The 15893-nt window shown below is 38.4% G+C and overlaps 1 protein-coding gene across 1 annotated transcript; it reads left to right on the top strand.

Moving 5' to 3' along the window:
• Window positions 1-1682: 1682 nt before the first annotated feature.
• pou2f3 (POU class 2 homeobox 3) lies at window positions 1683-14877 on the top strand. The gene is made up of 12 exons (XM_070917871.1): window positions 1683-1735; window positions 6226-6254; window positions 7918-8019; window positions 8366-8471; window positions 8726-8814; window positions 9375-9551; window positions 10100-10241; window positions 10736-10869; window positions 12094-12258; window positions 13279-13321; window positions 13871-13985; window positions 14835-14877. Exons 1-12 carry the CDS (start codon window positions 1684-1686, stop codon window positions 14875-14877), a joined length of 1197 nt encoding a protein of 398 aa, XP_070773972.1. The 5' UTR covers window position 1683.
• Window positions 14878-15893: the final 1016 nt, after the last annotated feature.

Below are 15893 nucleotides of genomic sequence, written 5' to 3'. Positions count from 1 at the left end.
ACAATCGACCTAGGGACATAAATAAATAAATAATCGAATAAAATAAAATGTTGTCGACGGATGACGATGGATTATTTCACTTGGCTGCTTTTTATACAAAATACAGCTTTTTGTAGAATGTATAATGCCCTTTAGAGCTGAAACGATTAGTCGATTAATCGGCAAAATGCAGAAACATAGCCCCCATGAGTGTTATATTATTATGTTTCATATTATTGTATTATTAATTCTGATGCATTAATGTGTAAATGGCATTTAGCATTGTAGTTTGTCATGGTGGAGTTAATTTTAACTAATTTTTATACATTTGAGTCATTTAGTCTATAACAATGTATTGTATTTTGTAAATTGATCACATGTTTTCTATGCATCTTAAAATGAAAAGTAACTAGTAATTATAGCTGTTAAATACATGTAGTGGAGTAAAAAGGGCAACAGTTCCTTCCGAAATTCCCTCTAGAGTTGAAGTTTAAAGTATCATAAAATGAAAATACTCCAATAAAGTAACTCAAAATTGTACAGAAATGAAGTAAATGCTCTAAATTATATTCAACCACTGATATCCCTGTATGATAAAAGAAGATTTGAAGTGTGCGGGAATCTTTTGATCCTTTTGTGCAGAGTTTTGTGCAAAGCTGCTGACTTTTGAGGTGCTGTATACAGTCACTGCTGTATGCAACCCCATTATAATAATATTATTATACAATATACATTATTTATATTATACTCATGTTAAATCAAAATGATGAGTCGGTCAAAATTTGAGATAGAAAGTCAAAATGTTGACTTTTTAAGATACATTTTTGAGATAAGTCAACATTTAGGCTTATTTCGTGAAAGTTATGAAATAGTACGAGCCCACATTTTGAGGTAGTGAGTTAAAATGTTTTGACTTATATGTTAAAATCAGCGAGAGCAAGTGTGACTAGATGCCCTGCTGCCCCCATCACTAACACACACTTAACTATCTCAGGTGACAGGAATAATACATCATCTTGTTATCCAAAGCAAGGATGACTCCCTTTAGCCTTTTAGTATGGACACACACACACACACACACACACACACACACACACACACACACACATGCTGTAATTTGCAGTAACCCCATTGTTGTTTTATGCAAACAGTCTGAAGCTGGATAGGACGCACAGAGGCATATGCAAATCAGCCTATCAGGCAGTGCAGGGTGTACTGCAGAGGTGAGCGTTTCTCCACTTAGGAAAATGCTGATGAGCAGTCGTGGATTTCCAAAACTTTTTATCCCAATTCAAGCTTCATTTTGAATAATCAAGGAGACAGAAGGCAGCTGGAGCAGCACAAACTGTTTATCTGTCTGAGGTGAGTCACTCCTCCTATACAAGCTAATCAGAGGCTTTTTAACAGCTTCATTATTTCATGTCACACACATGAGTTTTAAAAATAGTGTATGTGCTGTGTGACCACTTCCTGTGGAGATGACTCTGATAGTGCTTTATGGGCTTTATTAATATCTGCCATGCTTATGAATATTACAACCAGGGCTCACACAGGGCTGTGTACAGTCTGTGCGGTGGTGTGGAGGGGAGGGCGCATTAGAATAAACTCAAGATCATTTTCCTGGGTGGCCTGTGAGCTTCATTGTCCTGGTAAAGTTACAATCCTGTAGGAAAATCAGCTATATTTATCATTACAGATATTAAGATGAGCACAGACACGGTGGAGCAGTCGGAGGCTCCAGCAGCTGAGCAGGCAGGTAAGGATATTTCACCTCCCTCATGGCGCACATAAACACCGCTGATTCATCTCAACACACAGACAAGTTCAACAGACGTCACTCAGTGAAAGTTGCTCTGCTCTGTTTATTCTGTCACTGTTGGGGATGCAGGACTTCCACAGAAAAAGTCTGTTTATTGTCTTTACGCTTGAAATGAATCCTCTTAGTTTTTATTTCATTTGTTTATTTCATTTGTTCCTTTAGGGAGTCATATTTTATAAGCTTTAACATGAAGAGTATACTATAGGAATATATATTATATTGCAGTATATTATATTGCACGTGTTTGCTTTTTTTTTTTAAGTTAAACATAAAACAATATATATCGTCTGGATTATCTGTGAGGACATATTGTTTTTCATCCTGCCTTTTTTCCTTTAAACGTTAGTCCACACTGACCTTTTGGTTCTAGGTTTTTATGTTTACATCAGGTTTTAAACTGCAGCAGCTCCATCCAACTCCAGAACAGGTAGCACGTTTTAAGCAAAAAATGGTTCCTCATTCTGGTCCATATGATGCCTGATGTGGCACAAATAGAAGCTAAACAAGCAGCATTTTGACCTGCTACTGTTTCATAGGGAGCCGTGTGTGTGTGCATGTGTGTGTGTGTGGATATTGTGGCAGTTGGTTGCTATACCAGGATGCACCTGAGGCTGTTTGCTGAGAAATGCTGGCTGCCCGGGGGCTGAGGACACTAACCAGCCACAAAACAAAACCAGGAACCAGCAACAGAAAAAGTGGAACTTTTATTTAGACAATGGCTGTGTGAGAGAAGAGAAGTGTGTTATTTCATGGAAGTGCTAAATGTCGGAGTTTTTGTCTTCTTTTTTTTTAACTTTGATTAATGATCATTAGTCATTGTGAGGCCTGGCTGTATTAATGTCAGTTCATCCACGTTAAAATATAAATATATACATTCTCACTTAGTCTGGTAGCATCTCTCCATGCAGATCGTTTGAGTTGTAATTAGTCCAGGTTTTGAGATTTCTGCCTCCACACTAATAAAATGGAGGCGAATGAGCTATGTATAAAAACTGTTGACGCTTAACGGGACGTTTTCACCTAAAGTACACTTTGTGAACTCTATTCACCTCCATTGTACTGGCGTGCAGGGAGAAATCTCAGAAACAAACCTAAACAAATAAAACCAAAACTATCTGCATGGAGAGATACCACAAGAGGTGAGTGAGAGAACATGCTTTATTTTGTAATTTGGGGGAAGTGACCCTTTAACTCTTCAACCATTGAAGTGTTTTGAAATCAAGTAGGAGACAGCAGAGGAGGATAGTTTTGAACCTGTAGTGTTCAGGTGGATCCTGGAGGACTTGCACCTGCTCATTGCAACCCCGTCTCCTCGAAATGATGTTAACATTTTGGGGGTTGCTGCCTTGATTATGTTCAATGGAAATGTTTTCGCTTTTGCACCACATGCAAGTCACTGGTAGTCGTGGTGGAAGGTGGACGTACAACGTGCAGGACTGGGGTCTGTATCCAGAGTCCTGTGACCTGGTTCGGTTTAGGCAACAACAGCACTTTGGTTAATGTTAGGGAGAGATCATAGTTTAATATTAATAACATTAACACATCCTGTATCATGCTTTAAGTCACCTTTTCAGTATACTTATTTATTTATTTATTTATTTGTTTGACACATAAAAATACATAAACACATGAAGGAAATCTATAAATAAGTGTGAAACCTGTAATGTTGTATAAGAAAACCACACCCAAAAGGTAAAATACATACATCAAAATCACTAATACATTTTAAATAATCAGAAATTACATTTATAAAAGTGTAAAATTATAAAGGAGCATTTCTAAGACTATTTTTGTCCTTATAGACAATGACACAGAGGATCCATTAAATGTACATTAAGATAACGTCACGATATTTGATAGGAAACTGACCACAGGATGTTTTACACAATGGAAGATGAAGATGAAGATTCTTAGCCGGTCTAGTTGGGTTTTTAATTTTCAATTATTCACAGAATAATACCTAGAACTATAAGGTAAATCTGTTTTATGATATCTCACTTCGAAAATAAATTGTACAGATTTGAAAAAGGTTGATGTCAAAAATAGTCAACAACTGCAATTTCAAAAAGAGAGGTGAACTTGGTACAACAGCTTTGGAAAAAGTTAGTTTCTGCAGCAGCAATATTTTGTACAGATAAGTACTTGTCCATACAATATTACAGTATGCTGAATATGGATAAATTAAACTACAATATGAAGTTAAGAAACATGTGAAACTGTGCTGTGAGTGCCTGAACGTAACCATAAAAAAGATGAATCATGCTTAAGAGTGAATATTGTAGGGAAAACAACACGATTCAGATGTCATTACATTTCGTATTTGCTGTCGTAAAATTAGTTGGGACAGAGTTGCTTTGTGGGATTTCAGCCTGACAACAAAAATACAAATGAACATTTAGGTGCTGCTCCACTTCTTGGTGAAAATCTGCCAATGATTTCACATTTTTGACTTTGCAGTTTTGTGTATCTTTCTGCAGCATTTTGGCAGCTTGAGAATCTCAAAGAAACTGTCAGATTAGACAGGTTCATTTTAAGATACTATCCTCTACGCTATCCCGCTGTTGAAAGTATAATACAGATGCCACAAAAAAAAAGCTAATACGAAAGAATAATCCGTATGCAGAGAGTTTTTTTTTGGGGGGGGGGGGGTAATACAGTTCAACAGTGACATTGTTGACAATGAGAAAAACATAGAATAACACCAGACATCCTTTAAATACTAGTGGCGTTCCAACATCGCAGTTTATGACATCCGTTTGCACATGTATTAGTACAAATAGTATAATAGTACATACAGTATGCAGTACTATTAGGATGTAGTGTTGGGATACAGCTTTATACTGCAGAAATGTCATATTCAGCCCTCAAGACTAACTGAAGTCAAACAGATTATTGTGCCAAAAGGAAGATATCACTCGTATCACTTGGTCCCAGTGCAGTTTATGATCATTTACTGGCACTCTGTTCACTTTTTAAAATACGGTTTCAGGACAAACGAATGGAGTAAAAGACGAATCAACTGGTTAAAATGGAGACTTTTTGCAGTTCTTTCAACAACAACTTTGTCTGCAACAACCATTGTTTTGAGTGTGTGTGTGTGTGTGTGTGTGTGTGTGTGTGTGCAGACAGAGCTTCAGCACAGGCTTCCTCGCTCGGAGCTGATTTGCATGTCTTGGTCATTTCCATACTGGAAGTTTGGAAGCTAGTTGGGCTGGGGGGCAGTGACATAGAGGGGTGGAGGTGAGGTGAGGCGGGGTAGGAGAGTGTGTGTGTGTGTGTGTCTGTGTGTGTGTGTGTGTGTGTGTGTGGAGGTTTATAGGTATATTTGCATTGTATGTCTCCAGCAGCTCACTGCTTCTCTCACACACACACACACACACACACACAGTTCCAAAGGCCCCATTTGACATTCAAATGATGGGAGCTGATCCAGCAAACCTTTGAACTCCACTCCTCTGTCCTCTGTCCTCTCCACACATACTCGACACTGAGCGCTGCACACTTCAGGAGGAAAACTACACTTCTTGAAAACACTTGTCGGAAGTGTGTTTTCATATGTGTGTGAACAGCCAGTGCAGTGAATATACTTGAACACACATAGATTCTTGTTTCTTTCTAAAAACCTGTACATAACTCTGTGTGTATCGATTCAGTGTGTAGTTATTCCCAGCACTCATCTATTTAATTCAAATTAAGCTCATTGCCATATCAATACATGACAGTATCTATTACCCAGCACTATTGTTGCATATATATTTCTATATGGCCTAGTTTTTAGTTTTTCAGTTTCTAGTCACGTTTTAGTTGTTTGTTTTTATTAATCTGTTTTCTTAATTACCTCATTAGGTTTCCTTACATTTAATAATATGAAATTGACAAAAATAAGGCTTTCAGAGCTTATTTATGGAGTAAGGTGGCAGGTTATTAATACATTTCACTTGTACTGTGAATCCCTTGTTGTTGTTGTATTTAGGTGTATTGATTGTGGCTTTTGTTTTGAAGATTTTGCTGTTCCATATTTTATGTCTGTCATATAACATTTTAACTTGGGACCATGTAAGAAATAAGTGTTCTTACTGTAATGTTTTCCCTTGGAGCGGTGTGATCCATAAATAAATCAAATCAAATTTAAAACAAACTGCTGCCAAAAGCCAAAAACTGCTTTACTCTTCAGCAATAGATTTTGTTCAGCTTGATTTAATTTGAAATAAAGTCAAAGGCAAAAACTTAGTGGTGAAATATAAAGTATAAACACAAAATATCATAATACAACACTGAAATCATGTCTCACATACGCATGTAGCTAACACTGAATGCTAACAGACTTAATATGATCTTTACATGATTTGATTTGTTCTGTGTGTCACTTTGAAGAAGTTGAATGTCACATTTTAAAAATATGAATCTCTTTCTCTTCTGACGTTTAGAGCAAAACGGGATCAACTTCAATCGACAAGTGAGTAACAGAGTTACTTAATGGCTTCCTGTGAATGAGGATTTCATGAATGAGGTCTCTGTCACCAGGAGCATTTGTATCGGACATATATTAACCATTTCCTGTTTGCTAGCTCGCTTAGACACAGTAATATTTGTATGTGGAGTGGGTGAAACTAGCGTCACACTTTCATGATGTCTTTTAAGGACAAATTTGGATCAAATTCACTTCTGAATCTTTGACGAAAACATTAAGTAACCACGTTGCGACACCCTCCCTCTCGATCAGCTGTGTGTGTGTATTGTCAACAATTGTTATGAAAAGACCAAAACCAACATGTGTTAGTCCGTGTATACTTTCTGATTTCCCTATCCTGTCTGTGGCACTCAGCCTCAAACCCATTGATTCCAACTGAAGACAAGTCTTTAAAAACAGGCCACAAATATCTTCTTTATTTTTAAAAAAAACTTCACAAACAGGACTAAATAGTGCATTTGTAGGGGACTATTTTCAGCCGCAGATTAATACACATTTGGTGTTCTGGTAGAGTCTAGTGGACTCACAAACCCGAGTTGCAAGCGGTTTAACTAAAGAGTGCTGTTTTCTTATCAGATTTATTCATTTGAACAGTTTTTAGGGGGCTGAAGAAGTAAAATGTCATTTTTTAAAAAGGCTCAGTAATTTCCTAAAACAGCTGGTCGCTGTAGTTTTTCGCAAATGTCACTAAAACAGGAGCAAATAGTGCATTTGTTGGGGATATTTTTTCAGCGCAAACTCTAGTGAGCATTTCCAGCAGCAGGACAGTGTACGTGCGATTGACTGAAAATAAACTAAAGTGCTCATGTTCGTCATGATGAAGGATGTCAGTGCAGCGGTGTGGCTCATTAACGTGTTTTTAACAGTTCTTAGATAACAATGGAGCTCTATGGCGCGGAGGAATATGATCAGGATTTGGAAACGCAGACAATTCTTGTTAGTGGGATTCATTTAATGTTGGTTTTGGTCTTTTCATGGGATTCGTTGATAATAAGAAAAATATAGCCTATCACAAGACTTTCTGTATCCTTTGACAGACTTAATAATGAAGTTCAGTTGGAATATAAATATCCTAGAGCCATGTGAATGGTACTGAACCTTTACCCAGGGCACAAGGTTCAACTGACTTTTAGATGACTAACATCCTCAGGATAAACTATCTGCTCTCCCCACAGATGTCAATAATGACTGCCATCTCTTCATGACACTTCAAATAGTTTGCAGCTATTTGGATACTTCTCCAAACATTATTTTTGGCAGGGGAAGACATTTCTTTCAGTGCTCGTGCTTTCAGGAAGTGACATGGCATTCAGGGGTTGGGGGGGGGGGCGTTGTGTGAGGGGGAGGGATATTTGCATACTGGCTTGCCCGAGGAGAGGGAGAGAGTCTATCACTCTTTGTATCATGTTTAGTGACCAAACTGGTCCTGGAGCGAGTGTACATGAGTCCCTATGTGTGTGTGTGTGTGTGTGTGTGTGCACACACTGTCTCTACACACAGTCAGACACATGTAAACATGCACCCATTTGCCCCTAAGATTATGCACAGACAATGTTTTACATCCTCTCAGCTCTACAAAACTGATCCTTTTTCATCATTTAACATATTCATAAGAAACCTGAGTTAACACTGTTTGGTTGTGTCTTAGATTAAGACAGAGGCTATCAGCGACTCACCTCATTCAGTCTCCACGCTGAAGACATGTCACCTGACACAGAGCTTGCAGATGCCCGGAGGTCAGCTGACAGGGGTAAGACGTAGACTCGGCCTCAGCTGCATTTGTTTTAACTGGTCTTTTTTAAATATGTTTCTCGCAATTCCCCTAACATAACACAGTGCTAACATAACATCTTAAAAGGTGATAATATGTCAGTGTTGTATTTACAGCTTGGTTCTGCTAATTCAGGTTTAAAGGTACAATTAAGGTAAAAAAAAATTGTACAAATGAAAATGTACAAAAATGTACTTGCTAGCTTGATGAAGGCTACGTTGTGCTCATATACAGTATACTCACTTCAAAGTCAACGCTGAAGCTTATTCTCCATTTATAGGTGAGTCAAGACTAATTTTGTTGTTCTTTTCTGTTTTTGCTGCAGGAGCTCACCTCTCTCCACAGCATGCAGCAGCTGGTTCTGATGCCACCGTCTCACCTGTCGTCTCCCTCCCCCTTCCTGCTCTCCCAGAGTCCCACCAGCCACCCAGGTCTTAAAAACCTTTCCACTTATTGGGGGATGAGTGACTTATTTTCAGGGACTTAAGGCTCCAGTTATGGCTTTAATTAAAAAATGTATATTGTAGCTATGCCCTAATTCAGAGGCTTTCTTTACAGGGACAGTCTGGGAAATATGCTTAATCAGGTTTCTTGCCGAGAGTTGGATGAGAAGATAAACTCTCATCCCAGAGTCTTGCAGTCTCAAACGGATTAATTGATCAAAACCTGCCGTTTTCCTTTGCAGCCCTTCTGCAGCAGAACATGCTGTCCCTTCCTGGCCAGAGTCAAACTAGTCTCCTTCAGCATCAACCTGGACTGGCTCTGACTCCACAGGTAAATCCAGACCACTTCCTGTCTGTACACACAAGAACAAAGTATAATGCACCAAGAATGTCACATTTCCCACTAGGACATGTGCTGTTTAAAACGGCTTGACTCAGTATTTTCATATCAACAAAAACCCCACTGTACGCTGCCTATCTAGCAGACAGACAAAGTTAGCAGCTAGCTAGTGAACATTGTGGAGCATTTAGCAGCTAAAGAGACAGATATTTCCCTCAGGAATCTGTGGAGACCAAAAACAGGGCTAAAAAGAGAGTGACTAACATTCATCAGGTGGCCAAAAGGACGGCAACAAGTCGCTAGTCAACAGCAGCACAGGCTGCGATAATAAAGACTGAGCTGTAGCAGCCACACTAACAGGAAACAAAGGCTGACAACAAGCTTAACACTTGAACTGCATTTGTGAATTCGGTAAAGTCCAAAATCTGAACATCCGGCTAAGTAAATGTGAGTCTTGCAGATACATTATAGTTATTGTTGTGCTAAAGCACATTAAAAACTTTTTTTTGCTTATTTTACTTCATCTTTTCTGTGATGTTTCTCTGATCCAGGCCATGAATCGCTCTGGTCTGGCAGGACCGTCTATGGAGAACCACATGGACATGTCCCACCTGCAGATGCCCAAACACATGTCAGTACCACCACAGGAAGAACCCAGTGATCTGGAAGAACTGGAGCAGTTTGCTAAAGCATTCAAACAAAGACGCATCAAACTGGGCTTCACCCAGGTAATTAAGAGAAACAACCCCACCATGTTTTCCTTTAAAGGCCCTGAAAACTTATTTTCTCAATCAGCATCCTACTTTAATGCCAAGAAACAAAATTTCCAGGGTCTTTACGGACATTTACTTTTAAACCTAAGATGTATTTGTATTCTGTATTTCTCAGGTTGCTCCCTTGTGTTATATGGTTTGTGCTGGACCTGGTTTGCAGTACTTTAGCTTTATTACAACTTGGGTCCTCGTGTTGGCCATCATGTCTATCAGAATAATAACATGAACAGTTGGATCCTTTTTTAAACAAACCCCCAGGTTATCCAAACTTATTTGAAAGAAAAACAAAGGTGAACGGTAAAATTCAGTTGGAAGTCAGTTGTTAACATCCATCACAGTTTACAAACTGACTTCCTGCTTTAACTTTGAACTGTGACCTGCTGTGCTTACTGTTGTGTGCACACAGTTTTGCTTACATCTATACTTTCTAGACTTTTGCATAAGAGGGTGATATAGTTCGTGTGTGTGTGTGTGTGTGTGTGTGTGTGTGTGTTTTATCACAGGGAGACGTGGGTCTTGCGATGGGAAAACTGTACGGGAATGATTTCAGCCAGACCACAATCTCTCGCTTCGAGGCTCTCAACCTCAGCTTCAAAAACATGTGCAAACTCAAGCCTCTGCTGGAGAAATGGCTGAGTGACGCGGGTATAACAGTCACAACTATTTTCATTTTTATTTTTTGTCACAGTACCTCTGATTATTCTGGCTTGATGTGAAAAGGGGAAAACAAGCAGAGCAATTGTCTCTTTCAGAAGAATTTTAAGAAAAGCAAAATGTGTTTGTTTAACTTAAAGTATTTTACATAATTAATATAAAAAAAAAAAATCCACACATCTTACTCATTATCAGCTGTAAAACAATTGGAGGTATCAACCAGCAATCTGCATATTACAGCAAGCCGAAGAGACATCAAACCTGAACTTGCATTAGTCTGATTAATGGAATTGATGACGCCAAAAACCTAAAAATTTGTTTAGCAGAAAAACTTTGTAGATTTCTGAGTTAAAACTATAACAAACTTATCTTTAGTACTAATTCTGCAGCACAAAATATCCTCTAAAAGTCAGCGTTCTACTGCAACTGTGACTTACCTGATTTTATTGATGAATGAATCAATGTTATATTTGTTTTTACATTAGAGAGCTCACCGTCTGACTCGATGAGCAACCCTACCTCTCTGGCGCCCCTGATGGAGGGCTACGGGCGCAAACGAAAGAAGAGGACAAGCATTGAAACGAACATCAAGATGACTCTGGAGAAACGCTTCAATGATGTGAGTTCAAGACTAAATCTATATTTAGTCTTCATAGTGAGCCTGTTCTGCTTTTTAAGTTATAGAATTTATTGTGCACAGAAGAAAAGTTGATTAGCATTGTAAAGTCAATGTCTGTTAATAGACAACAACATTTTTTCTGTATATGTAAATGATTACAGACACTAGTAAGTAAGTAACTTTATTACAAACGTATTAAGTTATAATATTTTTGTATGACATATGATCATTAGCTCATCAACAAATAATAATAAAAGCCACTATGTGTAGAATTTTAATGTGATTATAGCATTTTTCAAATTAGATTTCAAATTTCATAAGTTTTTGTTCGTTAGACAGTCCTGGTCAAAATTGGTGCAGTCTACTAAGTTACTTTAAGCTCACTCATCTTAGCGTACCCCGATCTGGATTGCCATTAAATTTTGTTCAGACATCTTTGTTCCCCTCAGGTTAAATTGTAACAACCTTTGTGATCCCTTAACTTTTTAACTGCCATCATAAGGTCATAATTTTTATTTTGTCCAATACTTTGGTTTATAACCAAATACCTGCAAAACTATATCGACATTCCCATCAGCCTCAGATGTACTTGTGCTAATTAGAGCATGCTAGTATCCTAACAGGCGATTACAAATATGGTAAACACTACCTGCTAAAGAACATCGTGTTAACATTGTCACTGTGAGCACGTTAGCATAATAACATTAGGATCCACCTCAAAGTACCTCTGTGCCTAAGTACAGCCTTGCAGCGTTGCTAGCATGGATGTAGACTCATTAGTCTTGTTTACAGACATCCCTGTCCCCCTCAGGATGAATTGTAACAACCTTATAAACAAATATTAACATGCTAACACGCTAAAATATGATGGTGAACATGGTAAGCACTATAGTTTCTAAACATCAGCATGTTTTCATTGTGAGCACGCTAGCATGCTGACATGTGGACAACGTTATCTGCTAAAATCAGCATTGTAACGTTGTTGTGAATATGTTAGTATGCTGGAATTAGCATTCAGCTCAAAATAAAAATTGTACATAGCGTACTCATACATAATGATTTGTTCAACACATTACAGACTCACAGCATTGGGATTGTGCCACTCGTATCTGAAAGTCCACAGTTCCTCATGTTTCATTCAATATTTGTGATACCTATCAACCTTAAAGAATTCCCATGCTAACAGTTAGAGAGGGAAATCATGAACATTTTTTTGGTTTTCAGAACCCCAAGCCCAACTCCGAGGAGATAACCATGATCTCAGAGCAGCTGGCCATGGAGAAGGAGGTGGTTCGGGTTTGGTTCTGTAATCGGCGTCAGAAGGAGAAGAGGATCTACTGCCCGGTGGCTAGTTTATCAGTCAAATCACACAGCTACAACTCCAGAATGGTTAGCTGTCTAAAAACATCAATCTTTCACTTACAAACAGGATAGTAGTTTTAAAGTTGTGGCAGGTGTGTGAGCAGCTGAAATACTATACTATACCATTCTCATACTTTGTACTGTCCCTTTAATCCAACCAGCACAAATATGTTAATATGAAATAACATTTTTCAGCTTGGTGTTCAAGAAATATTACAACATGCCTTTGGGAAATATGCTCATTCACTTTCTTTCTGAGGGTGAGGTGAAGATCGATATCACTCTCATGTCTGTGCATTACATGCTGAGCTCAGGAAGTGATTAGCCTAGCTTAGCATAAGGACTGGGAGCATGAGGCGTTGGTGGGTGTATTTTCGAGCCAGTTTAGCTGTTTCCACCTGCCTCCAGTCTTTAAGATAAGATAGGCTAACGACCAGTGTCGGGGAGTAGTGGCACTATGTGTAGCGACACTACTAGTTTAACTACATTTCCAGGAGTGTCTGGGTAGCGTAGAAAATCATTTAACATTTCCAGTTGGTTGTTTTTCTTCCCTTTTTCTAAATTGACCAGATTTAGGAGATTTCGGGAAGGCTTATGTATCCAAATGCCTCATTATGTGCTAATTGAAATCTTTTTCCCACTAAGTAGCGAGGTAGCACGACTAAATACTACATACTTAAGTGTAGAGTGCAGAAGCTTAGCTAATTCCAGTGAAGAGTAGCTTGTAGCTTCACGGGCTACAATTTCAAAGTAGCTCTCCGACCACACCATACTTTACACCCAAACATGTGGGTTGATATTCACATCTTACTCTCAGAAAGAAGGCAAGGAAGTCCATTCCCCAAAATGTTGAACTATTCCTTTAAGTTAGTCTTGAGGAAAACCTCTCTCTGGTCAATCCTTTAGTGTGCGAGAGCTTTTACTGCTGACATTGACACAGAAAATTGCAGTTCGTGTAGGCGTTGTGATATACTGAAATACTGATGAATATGGAAAGTGTCCAAATGTGAAGTTGGCTTTATCTCTGCTATTTTCAAACTGTTTCAGGCCTCAGCATCCAGATCCTACAGCCCTCTGGCTTCAGGCAGAGGCAAGTACTGTTTTCCTACATTCATCTGTAGGAACCTGAGTATGATTCACTCTATTGTAAATCACACGGGGGGTTACTGTACGTAATGATGCATATATGTTCCCCTTTATTAGTGTTGCATTATACAACATTAGTGGGAAAGTTCATTCTCAAGATGTCGGTTGCTGTTTTATGTTCATGGTATAGTTAGTGTTGTGTTAGTGAATTCGATGCAATCCTACATTGCGTACTGCCAGCCCGTCTAAATAAATATGCAGTAAAAACAAAAAGGATTTAACTGAACTTTCATCTGCATGTTCATGGTGCAAACAGGCCTCATATTGTATTATTACAACTTGGGTCTCGTTATTGCAGTTATGGCCTTCAGTTCATTTTTGACCTTGGAAATAAAATACAATTTCCATCTCTTATCTTACTATTAAGGGCTATTTTGCACATTAATCAAAAACTCACAGAAAAAAACATATCCTTAGTGCTGTGTATCATCCATATTTGTGCCTATACGTGGGTTTCTGCATATCCAATAATGTTTTGACCTTTTCCTTCCAGTTTCATCAAATTCCTCTCCAAACAGTGTAAGCGGTGAAGCTTCTCCCAACGGTCTGTCCGCAGCCTCCATCTCTTTAGCGTCTCAGGTTAACCCAGCTACATACAGCACACCAGGGTAAGAAACATTAACCTAAATCAAATTAAAGGAATAGTTTAATATTTTGTTAAATACAGATATCGATATCAATCTTAGGTCTGTGTGTTTAGTACAAACCATGGATGTATTAAGGAGTAGGCAGATTTTGTTAGCATTGGACAGGGCCAGGATAGCTGTCCCCTAAGCTAAGCTAAGCTAAGCTGCTTGTGGTTCATTTACCCACAGACAGAGAGTGATATCAATCTTCTCATCTAACTCTCCACTAGAAAACAAGTAAATGTATTTCCCAAAATGTCCAAAACTGTTCCTTTAAGACTAAAACTGTTTTTAGGCAGAAGATCCACTGAAGCATACACGCATCTTTAACAGATAAAACATCCATCGTTAAGTTTAATAATTCAACATTTATCATGCAGTATTTAAAAGAACAGTTCATAATTTTAGGAAATACGCATATTAGCTTTCTTGCCGAAAGTTAGCTTAGCTTAGCATAAAGACTGGAAATGGGGAAACAGCTAGCCCTGGCTCTGTCCAAAGGTAACAAAATCGGCCTACCATCGCCTGTAAAGCTCATTAATTGGCACATTATATCTTGTGTGTTTAATCTATACAAAAAAAATGTAAAAAAGAGAATTTGTGGTTTTACGGGGGGTTATGTGCCCGACTATTTCTTGGCCAGCGCACTAACTTCGGACAGACATGAGAGTGATATTGATCTTATCACCTAAACCCAATAAGCATATTTTCGAAAATGTTGGACTATTTATTTACACTAATTCTCAAAACCTAAATGCTGAATGAAGTACGGTTTTCTGTCACTTTTATTTGTTATTTATTAAGTGAATAATCCTCTCTTTGGCCTTTCAGGTCCTGGTACCGCACATGGAATCCTACTGCATACCATCACTGAGAAACATGAACTGTATCATATGAAGCTTGTTGAAGATTGTTTTGTTTGAGAAGGATGTACACTGAACACAATAACCCTGTTATAAACAGGGTTACAACTACAGGCTAAACATTAGAGGGACCCGTAAGACAAAACAGCAGCGCAAGCAGAGGACTGAAACACACCACACTGCTGTCAACACTCAAGCTCACGCAAATCCTTACAGCCTCGAGCTGATTGATTTGTGTTCATGTGACTCTTTGCTCTGCGTAGATCAACCGCAAAGATGAGGAATACACAGAAAACACACACACACACACACACACACACACACACACACAACAGGTATCATAAACACTGGTGGGAATGTTGGATTTATAACTGTGTAGACTAATCTATCTGAATGTTGAAGGATTCGGGTCCAGATTCACTAAGATTGTGTGCCAAGCTGTTCCTTTCTGCTGCGCAACAATGATTGAAGTTGTTGTTGTTATTATATGTTTTTATGTTCATATTATAATTAGTGTTGTCTTAGTGAATTTGATGCAATCCTACATTGCATACTGCTAGCCTGTCTAAATAAATATGCAGTCAAAACAACAGGATTTCATTGAACTTTCATCTGCAGGTGAGAAAAAGGCCTCATATTAGTGAACAGGCGGCTTTTGATTTGGTTATTTTAGTTATTAGATCTGTTTTATTACAACTTGGGTCTCATTATTACAGTTGGGCCCTGTCTGCTGAACATGGTGACATCGCAACAACGAAGACAGATGGGTCAAGAAACACAATGAGACATAATAAAAACAGTTTATGCAGATTATTAGAATCACTTTATTTAAGTGACCTCAAGTGTTGCTAATAATCCGTCATTGCACATGAGAACAATGTGGTAAGTAGGTCAACACTGAACTAAATCTGTCTGAAGACTGTAATGGAAGTTTACAACGGACAGTTTGTTAAATTATTTTACCGTCCGCTTTTACCGTCCGAGGGTTTGTTTACAACCTGTCTGATCACCTGCTCATGTCTCTTGA

Source organism: Enoplosus armatus, chromosome 13 (assembly GCF_043641665.1).
Source record: "Enoplosus armatus isolate fEnoArm2 chromosome 13, fEnoArm2.hap1, whole genome shotgun sequence".
Taxonomy (NCBI): domain Eukaryota; kingdom Metazoa; phylum Chordata; class Actinopteri; order Centrarchiformes; family Enoplosidae; genus Enoplosus; species Enoplosus armatus.
The sequence above is the reverse complement of the archived record's forward strand: the minus strand, read 5'-3'. Positions and strand labels throughout refer to the sequence as shown.